The 25,213-nt window shown below is 28.7% G+C and overlaps 1 protein-coding gene across 1 annotated transcript in view; it reads left to right on the top strand.

Moving 5' to 3' along the window:
* Positions 1 to 25,213, top strand: part of bma (SCY1-like protein bma) — a gene marked incomplete at its 5' end in the record, with an annotated part of 221,217 nt that overhangs the window by 166,406 nt on the left and 29,598 nt on the right. Inside the window, 2 exons of the mRNA XM_067044709.1 lie at positions 13,037 to 13,293; positions 20,656 to 20,715. Coding sequence (XP_066900810.1) covers positions 13,037 to 13,293; positions 20,656 to 20,715 — 317 coding nt within the window. The remainder of the gene's footprint in view (positions 1 to 13,036; positions 13,294 to 20,655; positions 20,716 to 25,213) is intronic.

Raw genomic sequence — 25,213 nt, 5'->3', positions numbered from 1 at the left:
ATAATTAAAAATAAGTAGAAAGCGAACATAAGGCAAGAGATGTGTAAGTACACCACACAGGATATACAAAATCGATTAACTGTTTGGATAAGTATTTTTGAATGTTTTATTCTGGGTGTTAGCATCATGGTTCCCATTGTTGGTTTTGTTTTATCTAAATTTTCACTCCCCTTTTTAATAATTTTTATATTTTAAATTTCTCCTCCCCCCCTCCCATTTTGAAATAGCACAGATGAAATAATAAAGTAGCCCCTTGTAAAAAAAACCTTTACCGAACACAAATTTGGGACATATGCATGGGTAATTATAATACTTATCTATGTGGTCGTTGTGGATGTTGTGTGCTCTAAAATAAACTATGTCAAATAGACTGCTCCATAAAAGAGTGGACTCAAACATTCTCTTTTCAATGAAGGTGACTACATACTTTCAAGCATGCTTGACAAGCATCCATAAGAAATCTTTTTCCTTGCTTGAGCTTGTGTGTGACAAAAATGATTGGTACGAGAAAAATTCGACAGGTAATTTTTGCCCAACTCTGCTTGTCAAGCATGCTTAAGTGTGAGGAGGCACCTTACCAGACATATGAAGTATAACGAATTATCCGTTGATCAAATAAAATCATACAGAAGAAGAAATTCTTCTCATAGAATAGATAGATAAGAAATTCTTATCTATAAAGAACTTTTTTATTTTTAATGGTAGTTTAAACCATACAACAGCCATAAAAATTCCAGTGCATCTCTAATAAATGCTTCACTTAAGTCACAATTTTAAAATAATGCTTGGACGTTGGAAGTTAATATATTTCGAGGGATAGAGTATAGCAATATTTAGGAACAATACTAGCAGTACCATACTTCAAATATTATATTTATGTTCTAGTCGATACAATATATAAAATGCTAGGAAATATTATTTATTATTTATATTAACACTTATTTCTTCAATTTATATTCTTATTCTATCTTGTTTTTATTTTATTGTAAATTAAAAAAAAAGTGACTAAATATTAGCGATATGTTAATGACCTTGAATGAGTCAATCATGGATTGATTTTATTCTTGAAGGCTATGACGCAAATGATAAAATTCATCTTTGACGTCAACAGGCTCTTCTCAGTTGAAACACCTCTCTCTTAATCCCGCAGTGTTTTATTAACAATATTTTTTTTTTTTTGTGTGCCTTGAAGAAGCGTTTTTATTTCATATTATTACGATATCTCGTAAAAATTAATCATTTATTAATTATGAATAAATTTATTTATTTTATTTTTATTTTCTTATTTTGATTCATTTTTAAATTGATAACTATGAATCAGAATGATCGCGTTACATAATATAAAAATATTATTGTATATTTTTTGCAATTATGAAATATCACAAGTTAAGCGACAATATTAATTTTTTTTTTTAAATCAGACATTAACAATTATATGTTAATACTCCGTGCTGTCGAATTTAAATGGAATTATATATTTAAGTTAAAAATTTACTTTGAATAAATATTAGTTGCTATATTTTAAAAATATTGAATAATGTTGATGTGAAATTTTATTTTTTCAAAAAAAATTTGTTTTTCAGAAGTATAAATATTAACTTTTAAAAAGAAATCTTCAATAATTGTTAGTTACTAAAAAACAATCATTTTTTAAATTTTTGTTTTAGATATTGTAATACGTATATTTTTTATTTCAAGTGCTTTTTTAGTGTTTATTTTTCTAATTTTATTACCAGACTATTTTGTCTTTCTTTGTATCAAGATGATTGAAGGGAGCCAGTGTCCAAGTCAAAGTATTATTTGATCTCTTCTGTTTTCTGGGACATATTAACAACATGCCTCAGGACGAAAAATTAACGATCTATCTATCACTTAATTCTGACTAATTGACTAAGTAATTAAACAAAGATGTTATGATTGATTAGGGGGTAATAACTTCAAAAATGATTAGTAAAGCGGAATGAATAAGAAGAGTTTTCCGCATCGAGTTAATTGAGATCTAAAGCCTGATGTGAAAGAGAATAGGGAAAATGGTTTGAAGAGGAGAGAGCCTGATTTTGATTGATAGTAGAAGTTAGATTAATTTACTTTGAATAATATTGGAAATTTATTTGAAAAATGAGTTATTTGGCGCAAAAACGTTCACAAAAAACTCATCTGACTACGTTATGCGCGTCACTGAGTTGGCATTGTATTCCCGATTACGAATACAGAGTACTTGTCAAAAGTATTCATGAATACGATTACATTTGTATTCGGTACTCACATATGGTAAAAAGTAACGATTACTACTTTTATTCGTGCGTAGGAACACATTCCCGAATACAAATACGAATACTTTCTCACATTTTATCCAGAGTCGAACATAAAACAGCTCAAGTGGGGGAAGTTTCGCCCGCCAGATGTTATGGTTTCTTTGATTAAGGTTTTTCGGAGTAGGGATTTGTAATGTCTATCATTTTATATAAATGAAACAAGAACAATATCTGTTTTTAATTTAATAATATCCCTGATGATTCGAAGGAAAACTACTATTACTTATGGGGCCCTTCTAAACTAAACAAATAAAAATACCTATCATGATCAAAAGAGTATATGGATAGTATATAATATTCCAGCCGAAAAAAGATAAATACAGTTTATATATTCCAACTTTAAAACATAATTTACATAAATTAAATGAAACGTAAATGGGTGAGTTAAGGGCCGATTATCGGACAAACGAAAAAAAAGTACAGTGAAGGCTGAATCAAGTGACTAAGCAGTAGATGAACAGACATCTTTCGTTGTTTTATTCTTCGCTTCGTATAACATACTGCAAAAACAACCCTCCCCCCAAGAATCAAATAACATCGATTGTATTTCTGATGGGGATCTTCACCAACAAATAGCGACATACTGCACTTTTATTTTCTTTTTTTTTATTTATTTATATTTACAACTATATTCACATAAAAATATAACTAGTAAATTTAATATTAGTTCTATTACAATGACAAAATGCAGACTTGTAAAGATTTGTATTGGTGGTACACTAATAACATTTCTACATCAGAAGATCACGAGATCACCTTCTTTTTAGGGGTATCAGGAATAGAAGAGGAAGCTCGGTTACAAACCAGTAGGTTTGGGGGTTAAAAATTTATAATGGAAGGATTGATATCTGGTTGGTCCTAGATTGGATACGTATGGGACATTAAGGTTTGCATGATTTTTGTTTGTGGCAAAGTAAGTATTGAGAATTTCACGAAGGATTATAGATTGCAAGGATTTGATCTGGGAGAAATACGATAATTTAAAAGTTATAAAAAAAATTAATTAATAAAAACAGTAAAATATTAAATGTTAATTTTGAAAAAAAAATTTTCATAATTTATTTATTGATAGATATTACAATTGTCACAAAATTCTGGGAAATAGGTAATAATGATGAATGATCATATTCATACTAAAATAAGAATTAAAATAAATAAATAAATGAGAGAAAAAAAGCACATAAAAATAAATAAATCTCTCTTAAAATGATTTTGGAAATTAGCTAATAACTTAATCATTCATTCTATTGTATCAGTAATGCATTGACCCTATTAAGGCCCATTCAGTCAATACAATATGTGTACGCTTAATTAGGATGGTTGAACGTAATCCTGATGAAATTACCTCCGTTCACAACTTAAGGAACCTCCTTACCAAGAAGTAATTCCAAGAACTTTCATGAATTATAATGCTACAAGTTTTTTAATTAATTAAAAGTTAATTTAATCTATCAGTGGGAAAAGGTATCTGCATAGTTATAATGATTATATAAATTAACAAAATATTCAATATAAAAACTTAATTTACTTTTCAAAGTGCCAGGGTAAAGATGAAACTGACTTTAAAACCCTCTAAAATTAGACATCCTTCAATATCATCATCAAATATACTTTATACTCAAGAGTTTCTGAGGACTCTGATATTTACATTTTCTTTTTATTTCAAAGTCAAACACTTTTATTTTAATTTATTTAATCCTTTCCTCAGAGGTTCAACTTTGATATCAAAATTCTATGTATTATTTCGATATTATACAGAGGTAATAATACAGGTTTGATAAATATAGATACAATTTATTAGTGTATTTTTGGACAAGTACATTCGATATTTTACATTAGAAATATTCTATCTTCCATATTCTCATATAGTAATAATAATAATACTTTATTTATTCTAGAACGAGTCCCTTTAGAATAATACAGAGAAATTGACATATGAAGGCTGAAGAACCTCAGAGATACTTAAAAAAAATACAAAGAAGGATAAATAGTCATTATAAAAAATAATTATAAGTTATTTTCTCACTTTTATCAATTGAATAACAAAAAAAGAATAAATGAAAAAAATAAGAGAGAAAAGAAAACAATCTAAAAATAATTAAGAATGATACAATAGTTTATTTACAATTTTATGGGGCCTGAATGGATAAGAAATGATTGAACAGGCGGGATTTAAAGGTAGGAAGGGTATTGGAGCGACGGATGTTGGAAGGGATAGAGTTCTATAAGGATGAGGATCGGATAATGAATGATCTATCGAAGGCAGCGGTGGGCCCTTGTGTATAAATATGAAGACCGGGAACGGGTATTGCGGAATCGAATAGAAGAAAACGTATATAGGTGGCTCATTATCTGAAAATGCGCAGATTTCACTTCCTAAAATCTCAATAGTAAAAAAATCAATTTCAAGCTGCAAAAATTCATACCTAATTAGTGGCATAGTAGAGGTACACTAGTATTTCTAATTATAGTTTAAACAAATGTTACAATGAGGGAATGAAGGAAAACCTTATTTCATTTTACTGACTATTTTACTATTTTTTAATGTAATAACGACTAAATCAGTGAGTTGAAACAATATAATTTTTAAAATACCTTACACAGAGGATTGGGCATGGCGAGGGAGTGAAACGATCTTTTCAGATTTTTTATTTACTTCTTATAAATTTATTTTGAGAGTAAAATATAGCTTCCTTAGTAGAACAAAATTAATGTAATAATTCTTATTTATTTTCCAATGACTGGTGTTCACGTTGGAGGTTGAAAATGTACCTGACGTATGATTTACACACATTTTCAGATTATAAATCATATGCTTTCATTTGCATTCAACCCCCTAGCAAAACAAGACATCCGATAAGGAGAAAGAGACTGGTGGATTCACGACGTAAGCGACATAAGCGTGGTCACGACGTAAGCGACAGGCGGGAATATAAAACTAAAATTTAGGAAAAAAGTGTATGATGCTGACTATTGCAATGGGGTAACTTTATAATCGATATAACTCAACCTAACTAACAGTGTCATGTAAATTGGATGTTGACTACCCAACCTGAATTCGTCAATTAGCTAGTTAGATTGAACCGTATTAGGAGCCTTGTAAATCAATCCCCCACTATTTTGTGTGCACTACCTAACATCAAACGGAGTCCCTCTCTGCTCCTACGAGCTTCTAAATCTACGAGAACGGTAAACAGCTTTACTGAAAAGTGATCCTGGGAATAAAATTAAACAAGACTGGGAATCAGACGATCCTTTTATCAAAGTAATAGCTATTAGTGTTGCACCTACTCTTCTTAATGCGACGTTATATGAGGTTGTAGGATTTCAGAATACGCCTAACTGACTGTCATCGGTGTTTGTTGTCGATATTTTAAAACTTCGACGAGCTGTTACCATCAAAAGCCATAAAGTAATTAATAGATAAATGACTGAAATGTTCAATTTGAAACGGTGTCTGTTCACACACATTCTTATTTGTTTTTTATTTATTTTTTAGAATAATAATTATAGAATCTACTATAATTAAGGACTCTAGATCTACTATATATAAGGATATTATAATTATATAAATCAAAATTAATTATAGTACTCACCGCATTTAAAAAATAATAAAATAAACTGATTACATGATCAAAATAATATACAAGATAAAGAATATAAAAAATAAAATAAATCCATATTCGCACCTATGTACAATATTTACATTCAACCTTTGGAAATCCGAACCAATCTTTGCCAAGTTCATGTAGAAGGGAAAGAAGGACTCCAAGAGATCACAGCGCGTCACTGGTAATTTACAAAAGGTCTCGAGGCCACTGCCGTTTCAATCTACGAGGAGGATTATTGTAGTACAAGAGCCAGGAAGAAAAAAGGCAGTTATCTCACCCCAATTTTTGATTACTTTAATGAAAAGTATGTATAATTAATAGTCAAAACTGATGAGTCTGCCAAGTATAAGTGGAGGGAATAAAAAATGGCGGCTGTTTCAAAACATTAATTTTTCATTCGGAGCTCAGTATCTTAAACTACCAACAACACTAGAAAATCTAAAAGGACATTATTTAAAGAAGAGTAAATTTTTTGAAATATTACCTCTAATAAAGCTATTTATGTCCAATAGTTCTCAAGATATAGCCTTTTAAAAAGCAACATTTCATTGAAATATCAGTAGTTAGTGAATCTTTTTTGAGAAATCTATATCTCAATAACCATTCAACGTACAAATGTCTATTAGCACTCAAATTAAAGCTAAAGAATTGTACTATAAAGTAGTTTATGACCTTTACCTTCGTAGGAACAGTAGTTTTTATTATATTTGCTAAAATAAATTGATTTAAAGTTGTTTGGACAATAGGTTTGATTTATTAATTCATTGCACAGATTTCTGCCAGCAGTCAAATACAATCTAGTTAAATTTACTATAAAATAGTTTATGACGTTTATCTTTCTAGGAGTAGCAGTTTTTTATGATATTTGACAAAATAAACTCACAAAAGTTAATTTCTAGTTGTTCGTATAAAATGTTGAATTTTTGAAAAAATATATCTCCAGACCCATAAGACGTACATATGTCTGCCAACACTCAAAATCAAGGAAATTTAATTTACTACAAAGTAGTTTATGACACTTATCTTCGTAGAGGTAGTAGTTTTTATGATATTCACATATGAATATAAATTTGGCATGGTTTTTGAGATATAGATTTTCAAAATAAATTCACTAACTACTGATGTTTCAGTACGTTCATACAACATTTTTATGAAATGTTGCTTGTTAAAAAAGATATATCTCGAGAGCTATTGGACCTAAATAGCTCTATTAGGGCTTACATTTTAGCAAATTTATTCTATTTTAAATGATGCTTTTTTAGATTTTCTATTGTTGTTGATAGTAAAGATATAGAGATCCTAATAAAAAAATAATTATTTTTAACATTTTGAAACAGCTGTCATTTTTTATCCCCCCTACCTATAATTGGCAAACTCATTAATTTTGACTAGTAATTATACCTAGTTTTCAATTAAGTAATCAAAAATTGGGGTGAAATAACTGCCTTTTTTCTCCTCTTGGGCTCTTGTACTATTGGGATATAGTAGTTAGTAGGAATCAGGGTGAAATGACTTCAAGGCCATATGTGATGTTGAGAATAGAATGGTATATATATGGTATGGTGGAGGTAAAAGGGTATGGTGGAAGGTTTTGTTTATTACGCAGTATGGAGTTTAATAAACAGTAGGTCCAGAATGATTTTAGTGTGGTCTTGTATATCAGTAGTTTCTTTTCCATTTAAAGGCGAGGATATAAATTTAAATCAGTTGACGTTTCTCCTAAGTATCTTTAATCTTCGTTTATGAAACTTAGAAAGTAATTTTTGGATTTGATTGGCTTCAATAAAGTTTTTTCAGCCCTTAAAAAAAAATTGGAATTTGATTCAAACGACATGATCGTAGTAATGCTAACAAGAATGATTACTATAATGGTGGGATCACATGCTGACACTACAGATAATCGAAAATGTAAATGTTATAGGCATGGAAGCAACATTTAATAGGCCTTTTAAAGGGACATCAAATGATTTATTAGCTTATCTTTTATCGAAAGCGATTAAATCACCATATACTTCATGACCTAATACGTCCATTTTATAGATTTACTGAAACTTTGTAATTATGTAAAGTCACAGACTAAATTTCAGAAATTAGAGATGCAATGGAAAAGACTACGATCAAGTAAGATTTATGTTGTCATTCCTTTATATTTTGTTGTTTTTTATATTTTTTGCATTGCATTCATGTGTTTCACTTACCTTATACAGGCATGCTTCAACAATAATGAAATTGATATTAGCTCAAGTAAAAAAAATAGCTTTTATATTTATTTTAATCCTAATCAATAAATGGTTGAGATTAAGATTCTAACTTGAGTAGTTTAATGGTTTGATTAACTTTGAACTCAATAAGAATGTTTAATAATCGCATTGCGACATCTTTCCATCGCTTCTGTGTATGATTCACTATAAATTTTATATTTGTTGTTTAAATAAGATAATTAGTACTCAGGTTAAGTCTCAAAACATTCTTTATTATTTCTTTAAAACTCTAACGCTTCGGCCATTTTGGCCATTTTCATTGCCAATCTTATTATTAACAGCATTTATTATACATCGATTTTTTACAAAGAACATTATTACTAATAATTTAGAATAACTTAAATATAAATTTACAGCTCACATCCAATTATTTAAAAACTTTTTTGTAGGCTATTCTGCTCAGGTCATTAATATCAGTCAAAATCACTCTATGAAACAATAAAACACTAGGGAATTATATTAATTTATTAATAAGTTTGTCTTAGCTTATGTCCAATTACCTATTTTGTCACTATTTCATTACTTTTTAAAACTTTTAATTACAGATCAACTTATAACTACTCTTTTTTGGTGTCAAAATAATATTTTTAACCTTCCATACACACAATTCAAGCTTATAATTGATTTATTTCAAAATATATTTTGTTCTAAATTTTTATTTCTTTTATAATTAAAATTCATATCGAAGTTAATTATAAATAGTAACAAAAAATTACCCTTATTTTTCATAAATTCATTTTGCTTAAACTTTTATATTTATATTTAAATTTTATGTTTAAAAACCTCGCATCATATCGAAAACGTTAAAAATTAGAATTTACAAAACTATTATTCTTCCCACTGTTCTTTATGGATGCGAGACGTGGCCTCTTACACTAAGGGATGAACTGCGCCTTAAGGTTTTCGAAAATAAAGTATTACGCAAAATATTCGGACCGAAAAAGGTTGAATTAACGAGAGAATTTAGAAGATTACACAACGCTGAATTAATGGACCTACACCCGGTAAATATAATTCAAGTTATAGCTATGCGGCGTATAAGATGGGCATGTAATGTTCTAGGGCTTAGTGAGGTTGAATTGAGTGTATGGAAGGTTAGAAATATTATTTTAACACAAAAAAAGAGTAGTTATAAGTTGATCTGTAATTAAAAGTTTTAAAAAGTAATGAAATAGTGACAAAATAGGTAATTGGATGGGCTTAGTGAGCTAGGGTCTCTTTTAGGAGGCCCCTCACCTCCGGATTTTTTCTAATAGGACCATATAGAATGGACAAAACGAGATAAGTATTGCACTGTAACCTTAAAGTAGCACAGGTAGAAAAAGGTAATACTCAACCTGATTTATGTTTTTCCATACGTAAAGCAACCACTAATTTATTGTTTTTTATTCTGTTTTAGAGGGATCGGAAAAAAAAATAGGACTTAGTCACGAGTGAATCCCTAAAATGTTAATAAACATTGAACCGACGTGTAAACGGCCGAGGGATTGACCAAAACGTAGATGGGAGGATTGCATTAAAACTGATTAAGTATAATTGGGTTTGGAGGTGCATCACTGGAAGGATGTGTGTAGAGAGGGATTGGTGGTATCGGCATCGAACCTTTGGGATCGTTAGGCCTTTTTATTATTATCATTATTTAAAAATCAACTTTAACAATCCATAGGTGTAATTAACGCATAAGGCAGATATTTGTCAACCACCGCCCCTTCCCCTCTTCTTACTTTTCAGTTGCCATACATAGTACAAATTTAGAAGTTAAAACTTATTTATATCAATTTTAAACTCACGCATGCAAGTAAGTACTTGGTCTTTTAAAAAAGCAGAGTGTTAGGATGTTTGTTTTTTTTCTTTATTTAATAGATATTTTTTGGAGTTTGATGCGACTGTTACGACTACCGTTAGTAAAACATAAGTTATAGTATACTGTATATTGTTAAAGGACTTCCAAATCTATTTTTAAAGTATATGGTTTTAGACATAATTTTTTTTAACCCTTCAATATCTGTAGGGGCCTAAGTAAATATTTTTTTATGTCCTCTTTCTTTTCGGACTATGTTGAGTCTAAATTACACAAAAATATGAATTTTATATAAAACATTTTTTTATTGGATTTGGCTTAGGGGCCACTCATAGGTGACACAGAATATTGAAATGTGGTTCACAGCTGTAATTTATATTTTTTTCTAAAAATATGCAATTCACTGAAAGCTCAGAATGCCTTTCAAAAAGTTATCTTAACTAGTAAGGTTTTGGCAAGAGGATTCTGATTTATCTTATAATTAAACAATTGGTAAAAGGAAATTGTTCAGGTACTCTGGACTAGCTAAAGACTCTCACTTATTTTTTATACTCTCGCAAAGTATATACTATACCTGTAGATGGAAATAGGCGCTTGACAGTTAAACATTTTGTAATAGCAAATTAAGTTTTAATCATATAATGTGATTCGCACCTTAAAAACTCCGATCTTTCATAAACTGGCACTCTAGGCAATTATTCAGGTCCTTTATAAATAATTCGTGCAAATTAAGAAATTTATTATTAAAATTCCTTGAGCTACTAAGTTAAATCATTTTATTTTTAAAATAAATTGTAATTTAATAATAATGATGACTCCTTAAATTATTTTAATAATGACTCCTTGGGCTACATACAATGTTAAATCATTTTATTTTCAAAATAAATTATGACTAACTTAATAATGACTAAATGACATAATAACTTCTCAAATGCTTATATTTATATTTACATATTATTATTAAAAGTTTCAAATAACTTCTTCACTTGTTGAGGCATGCCACAGCTCTTTATTTCACATCCTAGTTAAGAGTAGATTTAAATTTACTTGTGTATGTTTATTTTTCCTTTTGTTGTTATGCATCTTATCAGAGCCTCACATTTTTTTATAAATAAAATATTTCAGAACTTTTTTTTCAGCGGATTAATAATTTGGAAATAAATAGCAACCTTTTTAATTGTGCTTTATGATAATTTGACAACTCCTACATTCGTATGAATTGGAAGAATTTTTTCATCAAAAATTGATACATTCTAAAAAAAAAATTACTGTCAGGATAGGAAGAGATGTTAAAAGACGTTACGTATAAAGTATCACATCAATCCATCTATCGATAAATGTAACGATAGGACTAGATAACCAACTGGCATCAAAATAAAAGAATAATTTTATTATTATTTATTATATGGTGATGGGGAATGTATATTGAAGAATCTGCTATGCTACTCTGAAGTTTTCCCATGATTTACTTTCGTAAACTAGTTCGAAAATCTAACTGCAATTATTAATTCAATGCCTATAAATTTCAACAGATTTGAGTGTGTTACGACCAGTATTACACATTAATATAAATTATTTATTATATGTTACTTACCATTTTGGATCAAATCATTAGTTGGTGGCTATAAGTAAATTTGCCTTTTCAATACACGAAAATTGCATTAATTAGAAAAGAAAATCGTTCATTGTAATTCAAATTCTTCTGGAGAGAATGTGATTTCTTAATTGGATCTACCACAAAATAAATCAACCATTCCAACTATCAGTGTCATTTCTGGGATCCTATGTTAGGGAATAGCAGAAATCATGTAGATAAATTGTAATCAAATGTTATAACAAATACATTTTTATCAACCTACAGATCATAAAACATGAAAACAAATGTTTTCTTCAACGTATAAATGATATCAGAGGTCTAAGAATCAGGAAAGAAATTTTCAAAATATACCTAAACTATATTATTTGAATAGCACTGTGCTATTTACTCCAACCCGGGTTCGAATCCGGCCGTGACAGATAATTATTTTCTGTTTCACTGTAGCCGTGAGTCAGCCCTGTGGGTTTGGAAGCTCTCTGGGATCCACTCAGCATCATAAAGTACCCTTAATTGGGTAAAAATCTAGCAGTCGAGAGTGATTCTGACCAAATTACCTCCTTGCACAACCCTTGGTCTAGTCACAGTACTTCCTTGCACTGCACCCTGGGTTGTAGTGATACAGATTATTTATTTTTTTTTTAATTTTAATTAAATAAGTTTAAACTTGGTACCCTCCTTAATTTAGTCCAATAAAACCAATGTTGAAGATAGCTATAGGGGTAAATACAGTATCGCAATCCCCTTCAGTCTTGCGGGTTAGTATCTACTAAACTGTTCACTTCGCCTCCCTGGAAATTTCAGGTTTCATACTAGTTGGAGTCCCATCCTAATGACTATAATATTTCAGATGTACAGAGTTTGAATTATTCGAAAAATTATTCTTTCTCATAAGGTTTTAGAATTTGTTTTAAACCATATAGAATCCATTTTTTTTTTTGTTTAACCTAAGCATATTGCACATCTACAATATAAGAGCCGCCATTAATAATTTTAACTTCGTAGACATTGTCATTTTGGAGATTCAGTGATTAATAAGTGAGTAAGTGGTTACAAGCACGTATAGTCCGGTTTTGCTGTGTAGATTTTCGTATTATATACTATGACCCTCGGAAAGGTTCAACTTCATACTTTTCCTAATTTTTTTATTGACAAACCTCCAAATTATTTTCTTTATTTTTTTAAAATTTATTAATAAAAACGCAATAATATTATAATGTGGATACTTATAGTCCAATATTACAGTACTAACAATACCGAGGTTTCTGACCTAGATAAAGAAAAAGTATCGAATAGAACGCGACGTCGGAGATAGGCTGGTTGCTATTTATGATCGTATTCTAAACATCTCTTCGATCAATTTTAAAAGATATGTGATGCTCTTTGTTATGTTTGATGTCGGGATTGTACTTGGCATGCTAGATGTGTCCCTTTGCCACTGACTCCTCTTGCAGACTCAGGTCTCCTAGGTGGTTGGTGGTTCGGAGCATCGCCATCGTCTCCAGACTCCAACTTCCTCCGGGTGCACGCAGCCTTCCCCAACCGACGGCTGTCGGACAACACGCTAATGGGACCACCCAAGATCAGAGTGGCACCTTCCTGTGCCTCCTCGCCCGGAGGCACTCCAGGAGGAGGTCTCCCGATAAGGCGGCATTCCAGCATCGGGCCCCAAGAGCGCAGAGGATCTACCATCAATTTATCACCACCCACGGTGAGATCTGGCTCCTACACCTATATTTATAGAATACTTCTATATTAATAGAATAGTTTGTAGCATTTAAAAAATATTAATTAGAGAAATGTCAGTTTCAGTTTTACTAATAAAAATACGCCATAGCTTTATAGTTTAAATGACATATCAATGGTTCAGAGAAAAAAATTATTTTTATTTACTTAAAAACACTAATATTTATTTGGTAAAATGAAAAAAAGTAATGATAGTTCCTGAGGTCATATTTGTCAAATAATTCATATGAATGATTAATGATTCAACTATATGATGAATTTTTATTATGTATTTTTTTTTTTACAAAATGTATGCTTTTTAAGATGCTAAAAACTAGGGTCACCGACTTTCAAATCCAATATCTTATATATGGCTGGAGACACCAAGGAAGAGGGTAGAACTAAACACAACGAAGATGTTTTTTGTCAGTTACTACATTTTCTCACCTCAAACGTGAGCTTTAATCGGCGGCAACATTCGTGATAATTATGGAAGACTTCCTACTAAATTTGAATTTTTTTTTTAAAAGCACCAATAAATTGGCGTTTTCAATTAACTTTTTTGTTTTCAATTAAGTTTTTGCAACAAGTTACACCAAGTTTTTAATTACTCAAAAAACATTCAATGTTCAATATTCTTTTCTCAACAATTTCCATTTTTTCACAAATTAACATCAAAGACTAAAGACAAGAAACGTGCCTGAAAAAATATTGTAGCCATATAATAACTATGTGGTGGGCTCATCAAAGTATTCTTACTCATCACAAATAACGAATAAAAATGTGTTTTAGTTTTAAACATTCGTAATGAGAAACTTCTTAAATTTGTTTTTATTTATTTTTTTTAATCGTCCCGAATAGCTACTTCACTGTATCTTTGAGAAATAGTAATATAATTCTGGATTATAGGGTATCATATAACAAATAAAAAATAATCTGTATTAAAATAATATTAAAAAGTGAATGATACAATTAGTTGGATAAAAAACTAATAGGAGTAAAATAAAATATAGCAAAAGATTATATAGAGTTACATAAAAGTTGAAAGAATACAAAGGTAGAAGTTTAAGAAGCAAATAAAATAAAAAAATCAACAGTAACAATTACAACCAGAAAATTTTCATTAAAATATTTCAGTTATAATAGAAAAGATATATTCAGTTTTATAAACTTATACTTCATGTAGACATACAAAGTATCACTGATACACAATATCAATCAACTTCATCACTAAAGGTTTCATTTTCCATATTTTCGAATTCCTCAAATATTGTAATGATCCTTTCTTTAAAAACAAACAGCATTTCCTTATAAGCATCACAGATTTCATGAGGCTACGACTTCATTTCTCTAGAAGTGTTCAGTAATATATTCCTATAAGGACTCAAAGGTCTATTCAGTCAGACCATCGCAAATATAGCTAGTTCAGTTTAAATTTCTAAAATAAGTTTCTCATCCCTCAGTAACCAATTAAAAGTTAAGATTGTATTTTTTGTGAATTTAGATAATAGTTTCACATGTTATTAACAGGTCTAATGTTGTCTATCTGTTGTTCAAAACTGTTGAAATAATAACATTAACCAATTTAAACAAATTCCTTCAATGTGTATGAGAGGTATATGAAGAAAGAATGTCATTTTCTTATTTACTGAAAGAAAGGTATATCTATCTGAAATAGTGAATATTCTCAACAAACTCCTGCTTTACAACAGCTCATCATTTTTAGAACGAACACAGAATATTTAAAATCGTATAAATGAATTTGACATTTCTACTGAAAAAAAAGACACCATCTGAGACCAACATTTTAGAAAATATTTCATTCAAAATTTATTAGTTAATTATTTATTAGGATTATTTTTTTTTTAATTTTTAAGTAATCACATTAAGCAAAATATGCTTTGTCAATGAAAAGGTCGAGATGTAATTTTAATTTGAAACGAAGATATCTGTTTAATTAACTTATTGCACTATAACTCATTAAAAAAAAAAATAATCATGTTTAAAACAAAATATTACAGAATGTTCTGATAATTTCAAAACTTATAAAGTAAAGATTTCAAAAATACGTAACAGATTTTATCTTTTGCAGGACCAACTATTCGAGTTAAATAATTGTTTTCTTTGAATGAATAATTCAAATTAAGTAAAAATAAACCATTGATAACTATTTAACTCAAAAATAACTAGGCAAAATCTAAAAACAATAATGTATTAAATGCAGCTTAAGTCCTTGGTGCAACACACTTAAATTCTAAATTTATTTGCTACAATTTAGGGCCACAATCCAAAGTAATGGTAATGATTGGCCACAATGCACAAGGCCTGATGACAATTCTATTTCTTCCACAATCAGCCCAACCATAATTTAATATTGTCTGGCCTTAAATACTTATATATGGAAATCAAAAAGGCCTTAGGAGCCTGGTACCATCTAGTCATCTCTCATCAGGAGCTAAACCACATATCAGATATCAAATACAAAGACAAATATTTGTTAATCAGAATCCTCTTTGGTCACTGGAGGTAAGGAGGGAGGGAAAGTTCTGGCAGGAGATTCGAATGTTAGTGCTCATCATTGAGTGTATTATCTGTAAATATTCATCGTTAAAGCCAATAGTTTCAATTCATTTTATTTTTGTTGGGAAGTAATGAGTTCAGGAAAACGAACTATTTGAGATTGAGATATTTCAACTTTCATCATAATCTTATTTAACAGACTTGTAGAACCTAACTTTAATGAAATAAATGTTTTAAAGAGTATAATTAGTCAACAAATTTAATTATTTTAATTTTCATTTGTTTTTTCTTGTAGGAATATGATCAACAAAATAATTTTTATATTCTAAAATATTTTTAATGGTTAGAGGTATTACATACAAAATTGTCATTAATATTTATTGGCATATGAATTCTCAATACCACTCCTTGTTATTTAAAACATCAACTGAAAAACAATATATCAAATAGGCAAAATAACAGCATCAAAAAAAGACCTAACACTTCCTTGATTCCATGACAAAGCAATGAAACATTGAAATATCAATCCAATATTACAATCATGTAACTTACTTATAAAGATGATTTTGTTTTGATTTGTTGTTAATTTAAATTATATATCTTTCATTAAATAAAATATCATACACCCATCACAGGTACATTCTTTGTTTCTACAATTTAGAATGATTGAATACATAAGAGCAGATTTTAGAAGAACCCAACAGCCTCTGGATCAGTTTAGATGCCAAACTGATTTTTAAAATTTAATAAAATACAAAAAAAGAGTCTTACTTTAAAAGAATTTGGTCAATTTCGTTGTTTTCTACATTAATAGCTGGTGAGGTAATTCATTTATACATAACAAAACTACTTTTTTTGGATTAAAAAAAAAATAGGGGATACAATAAAACCTTAAATTTAATGAATCAAACAAATAATAAATGCGTTCTATTTCAAGACCAACACCAAACGAGATCATTTTTGGATTTCTTTCTGGCACATTCTTGCATTATTTTTATAAAAAAAGAAGAAATTTATTCAAGTTATAATTTAAAAGCACTTTCAATTAATCCAAAAGTAATGGAACTATTCTAAATAAATAAAAACAATTTCTTATTTTATCTACCTCACTCAATGTATTGTTATAAATTTAAATGATTAATAAATTAAATGTTTATAATATGAAATAAATAGAGATATGAATAAAAAAAAAAGATTTTCAAACTACTGTAAAATAAATATTTTTCCTTTATTGAACAGGTTTAAAATTAGCATGATGTCAGGAGAATTCAAAATTAATTACTTTCAGGCAATTTCAGTTCAGAAATCATTCAAGTTGTGGAATAATGAATATTGCTCTAGTAATTAAAAAAATCCACAGATTTTGAGTTATGAATTATACTAGTGGTTATCAAAGATTTTAAATAGCTTTCTATTTAGTTTCTATTTAGCTAATATTGTATTCAACAATTTAAAGTAATTTGAATGAAGATGATTTATTTATTTAAATTATGAAAACTAGCGAGCCTACAAATTTTTTGCCAAAACCATACAATTCTATCAAGATTGGAATTGACCTTATCTCTACACTTGCCACTGAGTGGGCACCTCGCAATCCCTTCATTATTCACAATATTTTTTATAATCAACATTAAGACACAATATTCCAACACTAATTTTTACAATATCATAACATCAATGATATTTAATTGATGAAACATGAAAGACAGATAATAATAATTAATGAAGCTGACTGTACAGAGTCAATGATGTCTAAAATCTGTTACTATTTGAGAGTCCGTTCATAGAAGAATTTTTGTTTCTAGTTGAGAAAAGTATTATTAGCAGCTAGTAGTATTGTTAGCACCGTCATTAGTTTGAAACATGCTATTCAACACCCCTCTAGATATGAGGTTGTTCAGAATAATAACAAAAACTGTTTCAAAGATAGAAAGTTTTAAGAAATATTATTTGATACCATAAATTATAAAACTGAGGGCTTTCATTATACAATTTGTTAAACCCAAGATCAAAAAATGATTTGTTAATACAATAAACAACTATATACTCCATTTGTTTACCATAAAGAACAACACTCAACAAAAGACTGGTACTTCTTAGTTATAGGATACATTAATTTTTTGTTTGGCATGATTTAGCTTTAAAGTACTCAGTGCTAATTTTGCGCAAGAGAATGTAATATTTATGTTTATTCATAAGTAAATGGCACCAATTAACCATATGCTTGTTTGCTGCAAAGCTTCATTTATATGTAGTTGATTGTAAACTAGTAGTTATAGATATAGAAATAGTTTTAATGATTTCAAGGATAAAACAGTGTTGACCATTATCATTGATGTATCCTATAAATATATATGATTTTTTTTCACAGTTAGCATTTTTTCCTTAGGATACCAATGCATCTTAATTAATACAATTAAAAAAATCAACACAAATTCAAGATGATCTTTATGCACAAAATAAAAGAAAGGAAATATTTATAAATAATACTTTCTTTAACAATTTATTGGTTGAAGAGGGTTATTATTAAACATAATTTATTTATTTAATAAAACTAAACACCCCTTAAAAGTTACAACACACATCAGTTGACAAATTGTTCTTATTTATTGAGTAGGTATGAATGGTGGAGGTCATAATTTCTCATAACTTTAATGTTTGTTATTTAAACTGAGCTAAACCATCTTCATTCAAGTATCTTAATTCAATTATTCCCAGAGAACAGAATGGACAATACCTAAGAAAAACACCTAAAAATATCAAGGCAAGAATAACCCTATTTGTAAATCAAAAATGTTGATCAAATCAAATTATTATTTATTTATAAATTATTACTAAAATTTATTTACAACAATCAAAACTTTAAAAAAATAATTACTTAAAATTTCTTCAAAATTACGAAATTAATTTATTTTTGAAAAGTACTCTGAATTATTGGTTGTTCCAATTCTCATAAAGCATATATTATGTCCAGTAAAATGTTTCATATATTATTAGATAAACTAACAACCTTTCAGAGTTCTTTTGTGTCTATTTTCAACTCAAACAAAATCCATAAATTTTGAAGGATATAATTTATGCTTTCAGAAAATCCAAGCATTATATTATTTTGAATTCTAGTTGAGAAAAAAAAAGGTACTTTAGAGAAAGCTCTTTTTTTTTTTGTGAACTGTAATTCAAGTATAATAGTTAGCAGCTAGTCAAAGTAACAAAAATAAATAAAAATTTATGAGCAGAATAATTGTTCTGAAGCTAACATTAATACTAGTAAATAATATCATATTGGTCATTCTCCGAACTTGGTGCTATTTAGCTATCTTTTTTTTTGTTATTAATGTGGATTGATTTAATTTTTTTATCAATATTAATTTTTTCATTTAATCAAATGAAAATTAATGAGATAGAATTCATACCTGTTTTGACAGAAGTCAAAGTCAGAGTGAACCGTATGTATTGGGAGGAGTGGGGATGGCAGTTAAGTACGTCACATAATAACGTTGGCTCTAATAAAATAGTACGCCAATTTACTATTTGAGTTTTAATTGACCGCACCTGGACCAAATTCCATTTATTTAGACTTTTTAAGAAATCAATACATAAATTTTTAAAAAAGTCTTATTCTTGGTAGCAACATGTATGACTAAGGAGTAAAAAATCAAAATTGAGCACCTAATTACTGAATTAATTTTATTTGAAAATATTTATTTAGTAGTGACCAGTTTTCACTATTTGATCATAAATGATTTTCAACATAAAACATAGTTTGAAACTGTAACAAAAAATCTTGCTTAAAAATACTTAAAGTATTCCCACTTCTTCACTCTTATCACATCTATTATGATAATAAAACCCAACATATATGATATTATAATAATACAAATATTATTTTGAACATCTTATATAAACAAACATCAAATGTTTAGTCAGGCTCCATAAGAACTAACAGAAGTTTTTGGTTCCATTTTTATATGGGTGGATTGACTTAATTGAGGGAAACACTCCCAAGAATTCAAGAAAAAAATTAACAAAGAAAAATACCAAACTGGCATGTAGAGAATCATTAAATCAATTTTATTTATTTATTTCACAAGCATCAGTTTTCTGAACTACCAATTAAGAATTCCACTTATCGAAGTTAAGGGGTCCTTACGGTGAATATTGAAAGAAAAAGAAATATTTGTCTCTCCATTGCTATCCCTAAATTGTTTCTTAACTCAAACAGGACCAAAATTGGTGATGACCCATGTATTACATTTATCTGATAAATAATGTCTCAAATTAATGTTATATTGAATATAATTATTAACCTGACCAAATCTATTTGTTTTATGTATGTAATTTGTAGTACGTAAGGATTTGTGGACTTTCAGTTACTTTTTTTATATTTAATCTCCACACACTAAGCTAAATATATAATATTACACTCATCAGGCAGATGAGTATTTTGCTTCTAATTTTTCTCACTGTACAATGTAATTTTATACATATATTTGATAAATGAAAATCCATTACTTTTGGAAATTCTTATAATATAAACTATGGTAGCATTGGTGGTATTTTAGTTTTATTTACCAAAATTTACAATATGTTAATTAATTAATTGTTTATTACACTACCTTTAGAGATATGAGGCTCCAAAATTACACAAAACAACCATTTAAACCAATAATAGTTGTCAGAAAAAAATACCAAAACTGATCATGGAAATAACATCAGTTTGAGGCGTCATGAACCAAGTTCTTTTTGGACGGTGTGACAGATTGACATGGCAAACCTGCCACACTGATAATAACATAACAATACATTTGGGCTATGTTTCTATACACAGGGGTTCCACTACGGCTCAGTGTCCCGCGACGGATCAACACTCTCAGTCCCGTCCACGTATGTAAGTCCAACAACAGCAACTCTCCTAGTTCCTTTCTCTCTCTTGATATTTTATTTATATATCTATAAATTATCAGTGTTACCTTTGCTTTATGTTTTCATTTTCATTTTCAAGATGTTTTGATTGTTCAGTTTGTTCTTGAAGCCTATCCTGTCCTATTTCTTGATCTGTCCTATGCTTTGCTTTTTATTTTTTTCCTTCTTAACAACTGTAAATAAACATCCAATACATAAACTTTTTGCATAAAGGCGAAGCTTAAATTTATATTAAGATCTCAATTGTAAAACAGCAGATAAGATAGTTCTAAAACAATCCCTATCACCTAATTGATGTATTACACTGTTTAAATAACCATTGTACACATCGCAAATAGAGAACTTAGATTGAATCCACTAAAATAATTTTCAAATCACTGCAATACTTAATGAACATTGTTATACAGCTGGTTTTAAACAACAAGGCAGGGTCCCTTCTCTCTCACTCAATGAGGATAGTAAAATGCTTCTCATAACAAAAGAATATCTTTAATGGAATCAATACTCAGCTGAGTATGAATGGAATAAAAGATTTTTTACAAAATCTTTTTCTGAGGTATGAGTGATATCAAAGTAGATAGGTCTTAGTACTGAAATTATCTGCAGTGGTGAATTCCCAAGGCAGATATTAGCTTCAACTTGGAAGCATATTCCTTTGGTTCCTTATGCTGAACAATTTGATCAGGGATTCTCCAACTCCTACAGAAATGGAAAGGCCTATTCTGCCTCCTTACAAATATTTTCTCCCAACTCACTCAAGGTCTGATTCTCATACAACTAAAATATGTTCAAATAAATACTGAATGTTAAAATTACATTCATATCATTTACAATCAGAGGTTTCACCATTAAAGTAGCTATACTTAGTCTAAGCTATACTCAGCCTTTTCCATTAATCTTTGTAAAAAAAAAAATATGACCTATCTTACAAAAGGAAACTTACTTCCATACTTTAAATTTCATTTTCAGGCTAATAAATTAAAATTACCAGAATATTTTCAACAAGAATATGAAAATTTAAATCTTGAAAAATAATCCAAAAATTAATGTATTACAATGTTGATTCATCAGTAATCCTAGAAAAACAAAATATTTATTTTTAAATATTGTTGAAGAGCTATAAAAACCCATTTTATAGAACTATAATGAATTTGTTTACATCTAAAATACCTTCTATAATAATAATAAATTTATTCACTTGTTGACACTGTTATAATTACATAATATTCAATTTGTAAATCAAATTTTGGTTTTAATTTTTATTTTATTTCCTCCTGAATCCTTTAAGAAAGATTGATACATAATAGATTTTTCATTCCAAAAAAGAACTTCCGGATCCCATTTAGTCATGGATTTTGTAAATACATAAAGTGTCCTTTGATGTGAGTAATATGATTGTGATAAACCCTATCCCTGTGTCTAAGTTAGTTATTTTTATTTTATTATATATAAATCTGTTTAAAAAGTTATATCTTTTGTAAACTTCATATTTTAACATTTTGCATCAATAAATGTCATGCATGCCTCGTGAATTCTATGTTGTTCAGTTTCAAATTTTTACAACAGAAAACACTTTAAATTAATAGTTGGACTGATACTCAACATGACAATAAAAAAAAGAGTAACTACTTGGCTCAAAGTTTGATCACCAACTGGTAAGACTATTATACACATCAGGACAATTAAAACAATATAAATAAACTGTATGAAATATTCATTATTAATCCCTCAATTTAGAATTTTGATCTAATTTTGTTAATAGTATTTTTAAATTGTTAATTGAAAATATATATATCCTTTTTTTCATGATTGGTAATATTGACTAATTTTCTAGATTAGACTTGGAATGACAGACATTTAAATTATTATTATACAATATAAATAACAGAATCATGTGACACTATAGACCCTAATACAAGCATTTTATGTGTGTAGCTATATGTGTTCTTAAATTAATTTGATACCTTTATTTATTGTGCTGTCATCCTATAATCAGAATTGCATTCATAGCCATTGTTGTAAATGTTAATCATAAATGTGTGCAATAACTATAAAGGCTTTTTCTATGCTTCTTAATTTTTATTTATTTTTTTTTTTATTTAACTAAACAGTGTATATAAACACATTTGTTTTTCATTTAGCTCTCTTCCAGGATTTCATCTTCAGCCATTCTACAACACTGATCATAGAAGCCAATACAATCTAGTCTCATAAACACAATTAATCTTGGATGTAGTATTGAACTGAACGATACTGATAGTTTTATCTAATTCTCCTATTAGTATCAGAGAAGATATTTTAAATTATATAAACTTGTATTAATACAAACAAAAGGATGCTCATAAATATCATCATACTGTTTTTTTTATCTTGCTAGTCTTTTACAAAAACTCTTTAACCCTATTCTTGGCACATGGACATGGGTTGTACCGTTACTTTAATAATTTTCAAATCTCCTAAATATCTTCAAAATCATCAAATTTGACAAGTAACAGTTTGAATCCTTTTCTAACAGGTGATACCACTGTTGTGACAAGAAACTCTTGTTTGAATGTAAAAATAAACATTAAGTTGGTTTTAATAAAAATCAAATGAAATCTACCAAGATTAAGAAACAAGGTAAAATTCACTGGCTTGTTTTAGTTATTACTGGTATTGGTTTTTATTTTTTAAAAAAAAATATTGTTCTTGTAACACTGTTCTAGTACAAATAATGATGCAAAATTGCAATCTAATAATTTCAAAACAGTAAGTTATCCTCTCTATATAATCTGTAGAAAGAAAACTAAGTATACAAATTTTTATCCTGTTTTATACTAACCAAAAAAAAGGAGAAAAATAACAAGGTTTTTTACTTGTTTGTTCACTATTTGCCAAGAATAGGGTTAATATTCACACCAGTCTATGTAAACATATAATGTAATACAATTTTTAGGAGTACTTAACAAAATTAAATATTGTTTTTTGAAAATAGTTTCAATTAAAAAACTACATAACACATGAAACAATAATTAAATATTTTGAAGAAAACTCAATATAATCCTTACAATTTATTAGCGATATTAAGCCTATTTTATTTAAATGTTAATGAATCAGCAGCTCAAGTAAATTGCATTTGGACATCATTAATAGGCTAGAATCTAAATAGTATCATTATGAAGTTTGGTATAGTTTGTCTCGAAACTTAGATATATATGTATATATATTATAAGTATTTAACTTAAATCTTATATCACAGCCCTCGAAGAATGGTGTTGTAATTGGAGAATTAAAATAAATCCCATCAAATCACCTATACCTTTCGTCATAAACTTACCTACTGCCCTACAGTCTCCTTTAATAATGTTGATATTACCCCTGTCGAACAGATCCGCTACCTTGGACTACATCTGGACAAACGACTAACCTGGAATCCTCACACAAGACTGAAAAGACAAGAAGCTGCTTGTCGATTTAGACTATTACTGCACTTACTGGACAAACAGTCTAAAATTCCAATTCATTAGAAAAAACTGATCTACATGGCTGTAATAAGGCCAATCTGGACATATGGAGCTGAGCTTTAGAGCTCCACTAAACCTTCGAATTACTGTTGTATCCAATTCTTACAATCCAAAATCCTTTATAAAATCCTCAATGTTCATTACATTATTACAAATAAAATCATACATAAAGACCTTAATGTTCCATATGTAACTGAACTATCCCAAACCAGATATTATTCCTTCCATTCTTCCTGACTATCCTCCGAAGTGCCTGAAAAGAAGATGGCCATGAGACCTGCTAATGTAAAAACGTCATTAGAGTGCTACCAATGGGTTGTTTGTCTACACACCTGTATTACTCCATTTTGACTCAGATCAAATTTACTGAATGTATTATAATGTGCAGTTGTAAATTTCATTAAAAATATTAAAAAACTTAAATCTTTTTTATTTAGTTTACAAAGAATATTTTCTGAAATATAGACATTTGCCTACTTTTTCCAGTTCTAACTGAAATCTCAAGATGTTTTATGAATAAATATATATTAATTAAAATAACCAGGTTATTTTACACTCACTCGTTTTCACTCTTTCTCTCTTTTTATTTTATTCTCTTCTCCTTTTCCTCTTTTTTCTTTCACTATCAACGTTTTGAAGTAAAATATCACAATCTGGCACTCTCAATAAATTAATTATAGTGACAATTGGTTTGTTTTCACACTACAGATACCATATATAACAGACAAAAAAAAAACTTACAGAAAGTAAAAATAAATATAAACAAAAGAAAAAGAAACTTTTTGTCACAATCTTACATGTGTTGTTTTTAACTCATTATTTGGTAATAATAATATCAATTATCAGTTAGATTTACCATCAAACACTTGCATGGTAATGATAACCATGTATTGATATTGCCCAAATAGTAGTAAAAATTTACATCCTTTAAAACAAGCTGACATTAACCTTAATAATTTA

Source organism: Halyomorpha halys, unplaced genomic scaffold (genome assembly GCF_000696795.3).
Source record: "Halyomorpha halys isolate HHAL.00 unplaced genomic scaffold, Hhal_1.1 Scaffold1166.1, whole genome shotgun sequence".
NCBI lineage: Eukaryota > Metazoa > Arthropoda > Insecta > Hemiptera > Pentatomidae > Halyomorpha > Halyomorpha halys.
This window is presented reverse-complemented; position numbering and strand designations above follow the sequence as displayed.